At 43.3% G+C, this 13537-nt stretch overlaps 1 protein-coding gene across 1 annotated transcript in view; it reads right to left on the reverse strand.

Moving 5' to 3' along the window:
• LOC145351736 (protocadherin Fat 1-like) overlaps nt 1-13537 on the reverse strand; it is a 144954-nt gene that overhangs the window by 31533 nt on the left and 99884 nt on the right. Inside the window, exons 10-14 of the mRNA XM_080201329.1 lie at nt 9157-13218; nt 7997-8193; nt 7039-7192; nt 3781-4014; nt 737-1126 (exon numbers count right to left, since the gene is read on the reverse strand). Of these exons, the coding sequence (XP_080057455.1) occupies nt 737-1126; nt 3781-4014; nt 7039-7192; nt 7997-8193; nt 9157-13218 (5037 nt within the window). The remainder of the gene's footprint in view (nt 1-736; nt 1127-3780; nt 4015-7038; nt 7193-7996; nt 8194-9156; nt 13219-13537) is intronic.

The following is a 13537-nucleotide window of genomic DNA, read 5'->3' on the forward strand; positions in this document are numbered from 1 at the left end:
ATTCATTCTTGGGACATAGGTGTCAGTGGCTGGCCAGCACTTACTGCCCATCCCAAGTCAGAAACCTGTCATTGTCTTCCCCAGCTACATCCGGCCTCTGTGGCCTATCATGCCCTCCCCCGAGGGGCTCCGCGGCCGACTGTGAACCCAATTTCTCAGCTGTCTCACGATCTTACTGGCTCACCCTGCCCATCGGCCAATGGGGCGAAAGGGTAAGATCGCCACCCACGTGTCAATCCTTGCCCTTAACTCATCCGTTTTACCTATAATATTCCTGCCGCTGAAGTAGGGGCCATCCAGCCTTGCCTTACTCTTTTGAAATGTAGTACAGCTACACTCCCTCTAACTTGATTGGTATGCTGTATTCCCATTCTGCTAACAGTCTGGGTCCCCTCTCCCTGCTGAGTTATTTTAGTTCTTGTCTAATGTTGGTACTATGTTCCGATATTGACTGCGGAGAGACCCAAGGTAGTCCTTGCAAGTGAACTGTCTCAGTACGCTTAAATATCGGTGGCACAGTGATATACCATATACCAGTCCATACACTTATGTGACACATTACTCTCCAGTCTATCAGCAATCTCTCTCTTCTATTGCATACCATATATTCATGAGCCTTTCATTTGCTTGTGTTGCTTGGATGTTAATGAGAGAAAATGGAAACTTAACAGCGGTCATGTGGTATATATCCTGCAAACCTCATATACTTTCAGACCAAAAGAGATTTAATTGTTACCTGTTCTGGAATCAATGCGAAACTTGCCGTGGTTGTTGCCGTTCGTGATGGTGTAAAGAATCTGTGCGTTATTAGTGGCATCTCGTGTTAATGCTGATACACTCAGTATCTGCATCCCAATGCTCACATTCTCTGGGACGGTAGCAGTGTACTCCCTTTGAATGAAAACCGGGATGAACTCTTCAATGCCTATGACTGAAACCACCACAGTGACAAATGAAGACAGTCTCTCTTCAAGGCCATGATCTGTGGCTTGAACAATGAGGTTAAACGCTTTCTGCTGCTCCTTGTATAAAGACTTTGCCAGATATATGACACCTGAGAGCTCATCAATGGAGAAATATTCATTTGCTGAGTCCAGTAAGGAATATGTGATCTCTGCACTTGGACCTGTTGATGGGGAAAACAAAGTTAGAAAGGAACAAGCGTGCCTATCCTATTACAAAGTTTAAGCCAGACAGCGTAGCGGAGAGCTTGGCAATCCCTCCTATGATGGGACTCTACTCTGTACTGTACCTCCCTTGATAACTACTTCAAAGCAAATCTATACTGCAGGGACAGGGAATCCACCTAATATCACCTGAGTCACCCCTACACCATTATTCTATCCAGCCAGAAGCCCCCCATGCAGCAAATCCATTTCATCTCTCCATTTATGCATTGACAATACATTCCAGATAAGAACAAACACATACCCTCAGAGAAAAGTCCAGCACACATCTGTCCATTTCAAAAGGAAGAACATTAACTCCTTTTTGTCATGAAATCCCTTGAGAACAATGACAGTGAATCCTTACCCAAGGACAGTGAATTCTTATCCTATATAATTAGTCCTTTGCCCACACATTTTGACCCATTGATTCTTCCCACAAATCCTGCATAATTTCAGATCTGGCTGACCATCCACTAACAGCACTGCAGTTGAACCTTGGTGTCCCATACATCAGTCACTGAAAGTAAGCAGCGGGTATAGCAGGCAGTAAAGAAGGCAAATGGCATGTTGGCCTTCACAGCAAGAGGATTTGAGTATCAGATGTTTTACTGCAATTGTATAAAGCTTTGGTTATGCCACAGCTGGAGTATTGTGTGCAGTTTTGGTGTCCTTATCTGAGGAAAAATATTCTTGCTATAAAGGAAATACATTTAAGGTTTACCAGGCTGATTCCTGGGATGGCAAGTCTGTCATATGAGGAGGGACTAAGACAGTTAATGTTATATTCACTGGAGTTTAGAAGAGTGAGAGGGAATCTCATTGAAACTTATAAAATTCCAGCAGGATTAGACAGGATAGATTCAGAATGTTCCCAATGGTGGGGTAATCCACAACTAGTTTGAGAATTGGGGTAAACCTTTTAGGACTGAAGTGAGGAGAAATTTCTTCACCCACTGAGTGATTTCAAGAAGGAATTAGATATAGGTATTGGGGCCAAAGGTATCAAGAGATGTGGAGGAAGACAGGATGAGGGTATTGAAACTGATGATCAGCCATGATCATAATGAATGATGGAGCAGACTCAAGGGCTGAATAGCTTACTCCTGCTCCTATTTTCTATGTATGTTTCTATGTATGTTTCCGGAAATAATATCACACCCTAGTAATCCCAGAGGCCATAAAAAGCAATGAAGAGCTCAAATAGAGTTTGCTGTCCAACGAAAGAGAACATGAGCTGAGAAGGAAGCTTGGCTAAGCACAAGTTTAAACCTTACACATTCAGCTGGGAACTCAACATGACTAAATATGAAATCAGGTGTTTACCATGTCTGCGGTAGAGTAACCTAAATGTGATGATGGAGATAAACTAGGTGTAAAATAATAACAAAATGAAATGCTGGAAGGATCACATTGTAGAGAGGTTAAATGCAGTACATTTCGGGTGTAGATTCGTCCTCAAGAAGAAGTATAAGAGGTGGACCGGTATGTTAATGAAATGAGCAAATGGAAGGGGAAGGTTAACTTAAAATATATATATAAGGGATTCAAAACAAAATGATATAACAGATCATCTTTGATAATCCCTAACTGTTTTGACTAGCTAGTCTAAAGAGGTGTGGGTTAGGTTGATTGGCCATGATAAATTTCCCCTTAATGTCAGGGGATTATAAAGTTAAAGTTTATTCATTAGTCACAAATTGGCTTACATTAAAACTGCAATGAAGTTACCGTGAAAATCCCCTTCTCACCACACTTAGGCGCCTGTTCGGGTACACCGAGGGAGAATTTAGCATGGCCAAAGCAGCTAACCAGCAGATCTTTTTGACTAGGAGGATAAATACATGGCGTTACGGGGATAGGACAGCATCTGGGTGGGATTGTTGTGGTGCAGACTTGATGGGCCAAATGGCCTCCTTCTGTGTTGTAGATTCTATGATTCTCTGTTTAATATGCCTGCCTGCCTCTGAGTTTTCAGCTCTGAAGTGTGATCTACATCTCAAGCACTAGTTTAACCTTTCTCTTAGCAGGTATATGCCAGGTTGTTTAGTGTTTCTAATGCTTTCTGTGTTCATAGAATCATAGAATCCCTATCGTGCAGAAGGAGGCCATTCGGCCCATTGAACCTGCACCAACAACAATCCCATCCTATCCCGTAACCCCATGTATTTACCCTAGCTAGTCCCCTGACACTAAGGGCAATTTAACATGATCAATCCACCTAATCCACACATCTTTGGAGTGTGGGAAGAAAACTGGAGCAGACATGGGCAGCACACGCAAGCGCCACACAGGCAGTGACCCGAGGCCAGAACTGAACCTGGGTCCCTGGCACTGTGAGGCAGCAGTGCTAACCACTGTGCCACCGTGCTGATTTTTACCAACTACAGTACTTTCTTTCCTCCAGCGAATGCAAGTTAGGTACCCTGCCGAGTTAAAATTGGTTTCAAATACAGAATTGTTGAAAGTTATGCTGATTTATCGTAACAAAAGCCTATTAAGTCAGCCGCATCCTTCAAAGAGTGACAACTGTAGGGGGTGGATATCCAGGGGCCTCAATTCAATATCACAGAAGCGTCAGACAAACTGTCGAGAAAATTACTTAGCTACTTACCAACGTCAGGGTCCCTGGCATGGACGACTGCCACAGGGGTCTTAACAGTGGTGTTGTCAAAAACAGATACTGCGTACTGCGATGCGGAAAATTTGGGAGGGTTGTCATTCACATCCAGTAATACAATGTTGATATCTACTTCACAAAATAGACCACTCCCATCAGATGCTTTTGCAACCAGATTATACACAGCTTGACTCTCACGGTCCAAACTGCCAACTGTCATCAGTTCCCCTAAGGCAAAGAGCAGACATAAGAGTCACTACAATGTATACTGCCATTCAAATCCCTAACAGCTCACTCTGATCAGTCGAGTGAGTTCGCCTACTGAATAGCTGAGACACGCCGAACAGGAAGGTTCATGGTTAAGATGCAGTCTGAGTCAAGCTTAATGAAACACAGTGGGGCTGGTGCTTGGGGTGTTGCAATTGGCCTTAGGCTCATGGGTTACTAGAGATTCTGACTCATAATTACCAACCATTGCCTCTGCTGGAAGTGTGCACGTGTGTGATTGACAAATAAGAACAGGCCCAGACTTGGTTTTGTTGCCACTGTGCATAGAAAAGAAACCCATTCAGTCCAACAGTTTCAGCTTACAGGTGAATAATGGCCACTTTGCTGAGGTTCCCTTGCTGATAGAATTATAGCCATATTGAAAAGAGCAGTGAAAAGAAAAATGGTGGAGAAAACTGCTGGTAAACTAAAAGATTCATTATTCAGAAGCCTGACAATATCTTTCTTAGAATCATAGAATCCTACAGTGCAGAAGGAGGCCATTTGGCCCATCCACAATGACTACAATCCCACCCACGCCCTATCCCCACAACCCAATGCATTTACCCTAGCTAGTCCCCCTGACACAAAGGGGCAATTTAGCACAGCCATTCCACCTAACCTTACACAGCTTTGGACTATGGGAGGAAATTGGAGCATCCAGAGGAAACCCACACAAACACTGGGAGAATGTGCAAATTCAACACAGACAGTGACCTAAGCCAGGAATCGAACCCGGGTCTCTGGCGTTGTAAGGCAGCCGTGCTAACCACTGTGCCTCCCCTTTTTTCCTTCATACCAATTCTTTCTTTCTTAATAACATTTTCTTTTCTGAGGCTTAACTGCCTAAATTTACTTCACCTTGCCCTAATTGTGTTCAAAACCTATCTTTGTTTCAATTTATTCTTTTATGGGATGTGGGCAAAGCCTGTATTTGTAACCCATCCCTAACTGCCTTAGAACTGAGGGGAGTTCGCAGTAGAGTCAACCACATTTTTATTGATCTGAGGTCACATTCAGACACTGGATAAGAACAACAGATTTCCTTCCATTAGTAACGCAGATGGAAGATAATCGATGATAATTTCATGGTCACCATTACTGATGGTTAGCTTTATGTTCCAGATTTATTAACTGAATTCAAATTCCATTAGCTGGCATGGTGGGACTTGAACCCAAGACCCCAGAGCTGGATGACTATCCGGTGACATTACCACTAGGCCACCCTATCCCCTCAATAATGTGACTGAAAGTTGTACTTACAGTTATCCAAATTTGAGAAATGCAAGGATCACAATTGGGCAATCACATGTGGACACACAAACACACACACACACCTCTGGACAGCTCCAGTTCAATGCATTCAAACAATCGCAAATATATTTGGAAAGAAAATTATTTGTCCTTCCATGCCCAGCAGGGGTTGTCTTTCACAATATAACCACTTTTGGCAGACTTTGCGCTAGTTTTGAGAAAAAGTATTTTACGTGTACGCTCACTGATACTAGATCATAAATACTTCTGCTGGTTGAAAAGTATACAACAATTGGAAATTAAAGGGCTGAATATTATGGGGGTTTGGGGGCGAAACCATCTCCTCTTGGCCAGCCTACTCCACGGTTATTTTAACTCTGTTACCCCAGCAGCAGCACCAAGAGCAGGCTGAAGGGAACATGCAGCGATGGAACAAGCCTTAAAGGTAAATCTAGGGTCTCAATAGACCAGATTGGTTGTCTCTGGCGACGGGGGTTAGAGTTGGTGGGAAACATGGGGGTTAATTGCCTTGGAGAGAACCCACTGATGTGCACAAGGGACCCAAAAAAGAGACACCTGCTCCCTTGTCCAGCCGCCAGTCCATTAGGCTTAACATGGCAAGGTGGACACTAACACCAGTCTCCATTACCGAGAATAAAATCTCACTCATTGTGCACTTAAAGCTTCCATTTTTTCCCATGGGCAAATAGGTTGCTGATGCCTCCTTGGCTGCTGGTAAAACTGCTGTGGTAATGGTTGCCCCCTGTCATTGCAGCTAATTTTTACAGCGCCCACCCACCAACCACCTACCTACTGGTGGGGGGGAACATAAAATTTTAGACTAAGATATCCAATCAAGATTAAGCCACAATTTTTGAAATATAAAATCCTAATGAGCAGAACAAAGGCAGCAGGTAAAACTTATGAATTCAATACACATGGGAGGAAACTGTAATTCTCCAAAGTAATATAACTTTTTATTGCAAAATTATTTGCCAAGGTATAAAGTATCTTCCTTAGCAAGCAGGCCAGGATACCTCATTAGTCAGCGTTATTCATACATTTGGCAATGATTTTGCACTTGTTAGAAATTTCTCCTTGCCTCACAGAAACCAGTTGGAGAAAGTTCCATGCATGTACACTTGGAACGAATATTGAAATTATGCAATCCAGTGTTGCACAAAAGTTGGCACAGTATTCGGAAAAGACCAATGAAGTTATCATTGAAAATATTAATCTAGCTAAGAGGGCCACGTGGAAAGTTTCTGCATTACTGAAGAAGCCATTAATTCCATCTCAGTGTCTGCTGAGGGGATGGAGCTTGACTAAGGCAGTATAAAAATTCATCCTGGGACAGCTAGTGTTATTGCTGCCCATTTTAGTTAAAGTGCAGATACAATTAGAATAGAATAGACTTGATCACAGCATAAAAAAAAGAAACAGTTAACTCCATTCGTGTCATATCATGAAACTAGCAGAATGGTAGAAGGCAACCTAGTTGGTCTTTGACGTTGTTCTCCTTACCATTAGCATTTGTTACCTTTCTATCCTTTGACTTTACTCTTAAATTGAGTTCTAGCCAATGCTGTTGTAAACTCTACCTAGTAGCCATTATCAACTTAAGATCCTCTACTAGCTCCAGGTTACATATCACTTTTCCAGTTGTTATGGTTAAATACCAGTGGACTATTTATATATAAACTTCAAAACCATAATTGTTTATTTTTTTACCTGTCTGTGGGTCAAGGCGGAACTTGTTTGCGCCCGGCCCTTGCAGTGTGTAAGTTATCTGAGCATTGATGCCAGCATCGGAGTCTTCTGCAGAAACCTTCAAAATGAACTGGCCCCATGGTGTCCCCTCTGAAATGGCTTCAGAATACATCAGCTGTGGAAAGAGAGACCAATGTCAAAATGAAACAGAGGTGTCGAAGCAGAGGTACAAGTGACAGACCAAAAGGACGCTTACTTCTCTACTCAGCATTCGCAAGTAGTGTGCCAAATGCATACTTTCCCCAATGTAGGTATGAAACTTGAAGGAGGGACTCACAACAAGGTAGGGGAAGGGTGACACTACTATATTCTCCAGAGCAGCATGTGTATGTTGGTTGAAGATCCAGTGTGACACAGGGGATGGTATTAAATTTCTTGCTCACTTTGCTTTTAATTTAAATAGAGAAGGATTTTGGAAAAAGAAGTGCGGCAGCATGGTGGCACAACACTGCTGCCTCATAGCTCCAGGGACATAGATTCGATTCCCGGCTTGGGTCACCGTTTGTGTGGAGTTTGCATGTTCTCTCCGCATCTGCATGGGTTTCCTGCGGATGCTCCGGTTTCCTCCCACAGTCCAAAGATGTGTGGGTTAAGTGGATTGGCCATGCTAAATTACCCCTTAGTGTCAGGGGATGCGAAGTCTGGAGGGATTTGTGAGGTAAATATGTGGGGTGACGGGGATAGGACCTGGGTGGGATTTGCGGTTGCGCAGACTCGATGGGCCAAATGGCCTCTTTCTATACTGCAAAGTTTCTATTAAAAAAAGTGTGTTCATCAAAGGAAATCATTTGATATGTTCCCTTGAGTACAAGCGAGCTAATGGCTAGAAATTGCAGTGGCGTTTCTCCTATCCTGCCACCATAACATTGGTGGAAGTTCAGTAAGAATGGAAACATTATTGATGCTGCAAGATAATTACCTGTTGGCAGTGTGGGCTGTTGTCATTAACATCATGAACAAGGACCTCTACCGCAGATTCAGCCAGAAAGTTGCCATCAGTGGCTGTGATATTTAGAATGTATTTCTCTCTCTTCTCCCTGTCCAGCGTTTCCTTCAGGTAAACTCGCCACTGGTTTAGAACATTTTCAATTGCAAACTGGCCCAGACGATCACCATCTAACAAAACAAATAATCATTGATCAACCCTATTTATTGTGATACAATTAGAATCATCAGAGAATCATAAAATCCCTACAGCGCAGAAGGAGGCCAGACCAGGAAAGGATGGCAGATTACCCTCCCCGCCCAAAGGACATTGGTGAACCAGATGGATTTTCCAGACATCCCCGCACTGCTGATAGTCTGCCAGCAGGGGCAGCTCGCCATTGGCTGGCAGCAGGACCTTCCGTCCAGGGAAGTTATTGGCTAATTGCATTGCCAGTGGCAACCTGCCCCCTCCATCGGGAACCCGGCGCAGATGAGCTAGAAAAGGTCACTGATCAAAAAAGCAGTGTTGCTAATACCGGCCCCTGGTGAACTATTGCTATAAACCTTCTACTCGTCTGAAAAACAATGGTTCGTCATTACTTTCTGTTTCCTGTTATTCAGCCAACTTTGTATCCATGCTGTCACTGTCCCTTTTATTACATAAGCATCAGCTTTGCTGTTGTGCGGCACTTTATCAAATACTTTTTACAAGTCGATGCACATTACATTCACAACGTTATCTTTGTCCATCTTATATCATCAAAAAACTCAATCAAATTAGTTCTATACAATTTTTCCCTTTACAAATTTGTGCTGACTTTTCTTAATTAATCCACGTCTTCTGACTGACTGTCAATTTTGTCCTAGACTACTGTTTCAAAATGGTTAAAATGTCTGGCCTGTAGTTGCTAGGTTTAGTCTTATAGTTTTATTTGAAGAAGGATGTAATATTTACAGTTCTGTGATCCTCTGGGTGGTTTACCCATCCATTCAAGAATCTGTTCAATTAATCGAATGGATATTGGGCAATTTCTACACACGGCCAGGCGTTCTACTTCCTGGAAATTACACCCATTATTTGCTGTTGGCAACTATGCTTATACTCTGAAACATCATAGGTATCTAAATGAATGTATTATACCAAAAACCTACCTGTAATATAACAAGTGGCGTGTCTATTGGATTCTGTAATGTCCGCATCTACCATACTAAGGACAACAACCACTTCCCCGGGTTTGCTGTCTTCACTGACTGTAGCTTTGTAGATGTCCCTTGTGAACTGAGGGGGATTATCATTTTCATCGGTGACCTCAACTTCCACAATGGCAGTTGAGGACATTTGCACTTTTCCGCCATGGTCAAATGCCACCACGCCAAACTTGTAGTTGCTCTTTGTTTCACAGTCCAGTTCCTTCAGTGTCGTAAGCCACCCACTTTCTCCATCAATAGCAAAAACATCTGTAACATCGTCAAATTCATTGGACAGACTGTAGGTCACATGTCCGTTTGTTCCTGTGTCCTGGTCATTGGCGGTCACCTGTATGATCGTGGTTCCCGCTCGCATGTTCTCTGGGATAAAGGCCTTGTATGGATTTGCCTCAAAAATGGGTTGGTTATCATTGACATCCTTTACCTGGATGCTAATAGACACTGAAGAAGCAACCTCAAGATCCCCATGGAAACACTGAGCAATTACATCAATTTTGTACCATTTTGTTCTTTCATGGTCAATATTTTTCCCAATTTTCAATGTTCCAGTGTTTTTATCAAGGGTAAATACTCCACCCTTGTTACTTTCATCTGTGTTCCCCTTCACCAGACTGTATATAACTGGCTGGTCAGCCTCCGCTGTAATTACACCGATTTCTGAGCCAGCCGGGAGATCCTCTGAGGCCGAGAAGGAATACAGTGGTTCAGAGAATCGTGGGAACGACAGGTCCGGTGGGATAACTTTGACGAGGACAGGAACACAGGAATCCTGCTGCGGAGAGCCCCCATCCTGTGCTTTCACGTAGTACGTAAACGAGTTGTTCTCCAGTCCAATCAGGCTCTCCTTGATTGTGATAAATCCAGTCCGGGGATTGATCTCCAGAATTTCCTCAAACTTGTCTTCACTGGATGCGACAGAGTAAGTGACATCTGCGTTCATTCCCTCATCTGCGTCAACAGCCACGATCTGGATTACGGGAGCACCCTTAAGGGTGCTGGCGGGGATATGAATTTTGTATTCTGCAGCTTGGAATTGAGGTGCGTTGTCATTCTCATCGGTCAATATAATATTCACAGTGCAGAAGTCCACTTTACCACCCTTGTCTTTTGCCATTACTTTGATGGCAATGACTTTTTCCGTTGAATTCTCACGATCCAATTTCTGTGACGTTAAAATACGACCACGGTCGTCGATGCTAAATTTCTCCCTGGCTAACTTATTTATGATTGTATAGTCGATGTTGCCGGGCGGACCAGAGTCTGGACCTACAGCTGTGAGTTCAATCACACGTGTCCCCACCTCAGCATTTTCGGCAAGTTCCACCTCGTACATGTTTTGGTCAAATATAGGCTTGCCTTGGTTCGTCTTGGAAGTTCTAATCTGAACTGGTATCGATCGCCTGAAAACACGGTCAGAGACGGACACATTCAGGTGGTAATTAGCTTCCAATATTTTCTTACAAGAATTAGACACAGAAATGATTCCAGATTTTGTTCCAATCACAAAGTGCCTCTGTTCATTTCCTTCGGTGATGATGTACTCCAGCTTATCAATGTCTATGCTGTCTGGGTCTCTTGCCTGCACTCGTATAACAAAATGACCGCATGTAGCCACTTCACTTATAGTCGTCTCATATTGGTTCTCTCGAAATATGGGTGGGTTGTCATTGAAATCTGAAATGTTCACATTCAGAAGGACATCACTGCTTAATGGTGGAATACCATGATCGACAGCCCTAACTGTAAGACTGTAACGTTGGATCTGTTCATAGTCCAGTGTGCGTGCTGTTGTCACAAGACCATTGGCAGTGTCAATATGGAAGAATTCTGAACTATTAGTAACAGCTGCAAACTGGTAGCTGATATCTTTATTCCTTCCAGAATCTGCATCGTTGGCACTGACCTGCACCACAGGGGTACCGATAGCTGAGGCCTCGGACAATGCTGCACCATAGACCTTTTCCGTAAACACGGGAGGGTTATCGTTGACATCTTCAACTTCAACCTCAATGATTGCTTCTGCATACGACCCCGTCACTGAATCTGTGGCCTTCACGGTCAGCACGTGCTTTGTCTGGCTTTCGTAATCCAAGGAATCAATCACGTTCAGAACCCCAGCCTTGAATTCAATAGAGAATAAGTGGAGGGCTCTCTCGGTGGCAATGTTGTAGATCACACGAAATCCTGATGGGTTATTGGCATGTACATGCAGTATTGGCGTGTTAGGAGAAATGTTTTCAGGTACACTGACCCTATAGTACGCTTTCTCAAACCTAGGGGTGACTTTATCTCTTACAGTAATGACGACTTCAGTTTGTGCATACAGAGGGGGATCTCCTCTGTCCTGAGCTAGAACAGTTAATATATATTTATCTGATGCATTCGAGTCAAGAATCTCACTGAGTGAAATGTCTCCGAGAGAGGGGTCAATCCAAAAGTATTTGTAGTGATCGACAAGACTGTAATGGATGACAGCATTGTCCCCAGTGTCCTCGTCATCAGCAGTCACTTGATAGATAACATCACCTGGTTCTGCATCATCTTGGACTGTAGCTAGGTATGGTAAATGAACAAAACGTGGGGCATTGTCATTAATGTCCTCGACAAAAACTTTAACCAACGTATGTGCAACTCTGGGAGGTGTACGCGTATCACGGGCCTCAACAACAAATTCATATTCTTCCTGCTCTTCACGGTCACACGCCACTCCGGTTGTTTGAAAAGCGCCAGATGTGTAGATTATGCGGAACCTCTCATCTGGATTTAACATGTAGTAAAAAACGGGTTCATTCAGTTGATTTCCAGATGCTTTCACAACACCTAAAGTTTCGGTCAGTGTCGTATTTTCTAACACAGAAAATGAATGTAAGCTTTGAGCAAATGTTAGGCCGCTCTCCTTTAGGCTAGACACTTTTATATTTACCAACGTAGTGCTTTTGTATATCCCATCAGACGCTCGGACTGTGAGTTCAAAATGACCTTTGAGGTTGGTTGCATCCCTGACAGATATTAAGCCGGTAGAAGAGTCAATGCTGAACGTCTCCTCATTATTTCCTTCCAGGATACAGTATGTAATTTTTGAGAAATTGTCTGAGTCTCCATCCACCGCTTTCACCGTGAGAACATCTGTCCCTTTGCGGGCAGGTAGCAGCACAGTTGACTCATACAATTCTTTCTCAAACCTTGGAGGGCAGTCATTAACATCCATCACCATTATAGAGATGCTGGCTACTGCTGTTGCGAATAGACTTGGCTGCCCACGATCGTGTACCTGCACTGTAAGATGAAAGATGGGGGTGGCTTCATGGTCAATAACAGCTGCTGTGCTGAGGGTTCCCATATTAGAATCAATAGAAAAGTATTTCAATATATCTGATTCCATGATTTGATAGACCAACATTCCATTGGCATCTTTGTCTCGATCGGTCGCCTGGATGACGAGGGGCGCATTCTTGTCATCCAGCACGATGCTGTTGATGGGAGAGTTCTCATTGATTCTGCCAACATAATCTGATTGAACAAAGACGGGTGGATTATCATTTTCATCTATAATGTCGATAAGCACTATTAGGCTGCTGTACAGACCTGCCATGTTGGTAGCTGTAATCTTCAGTTTGTAAAATGGGATTTTCTCAAAATCCAGTGCCTTGTGCACAGATATCACACCGGAATACGAGTTGATGTGAAACGTGTCATCTGTGTTTCCAGCTATAATTTCATAAGTCACTGCTGACTGGCTGAGTGCTGTAACCGTGATAACTGAAGCTCCAATGATGGTTGCTTCACTGACTTCTGCATAATCCTCCTTCATCAGGAACTTGGGGGGTGACTTATCAGAAACCATGACAATAATATCCACACTGGCGAGTGTACTGAGCTGGGGGTAACCTTGATCCTGGGCTTTCACTGTTAAATCATAGGATCCTTGAACAGCTTGGTCTAGCTTCTTCACCACTGTTATCTTGCCTGAAACAGGGTCAATACTGAACATATTGCCACTGTTACCTGAAAAACACATGGGAGGAAATTTATTCTTTTACATGTACTGTAAATGTGACAGGCTCTTGGCTTATGGTGGGAGATCATAGCTACAATTTTCTGTCAAAAAACAACACATAACTATGACATTCTTCATGGAATTATCAGGGTCCCTACACTGCAGAACGAGGCTATTTGGCCCATCTCCACTGATTCTCCAACACTGCATCTTACCCAGGTCCTAACCCTGCAACCCACATACTCTCCTAATTCATACATCTTGGGACTCTAAGGGACAATTTAGCATGGTCAATCAACGTAACTTGCGCATTTTTGGAGTGTGGGA

This window comes from Carcharhinus amblyrhynchos, chromosome 13 (genome assembly GCF_965287045.1).
Source record: "Carcharhinus amblyrhynchos chromosome 13, sCarAmb.v2.hapA, whole genome shotgun sequence".
NCBI lineage: Eukaryota > Metazoa > Chordata > Chondrichthyes > Carcharhiniformes > Carcharhinidae > Carcharhinus > Carcharhinus amblyrhynchos.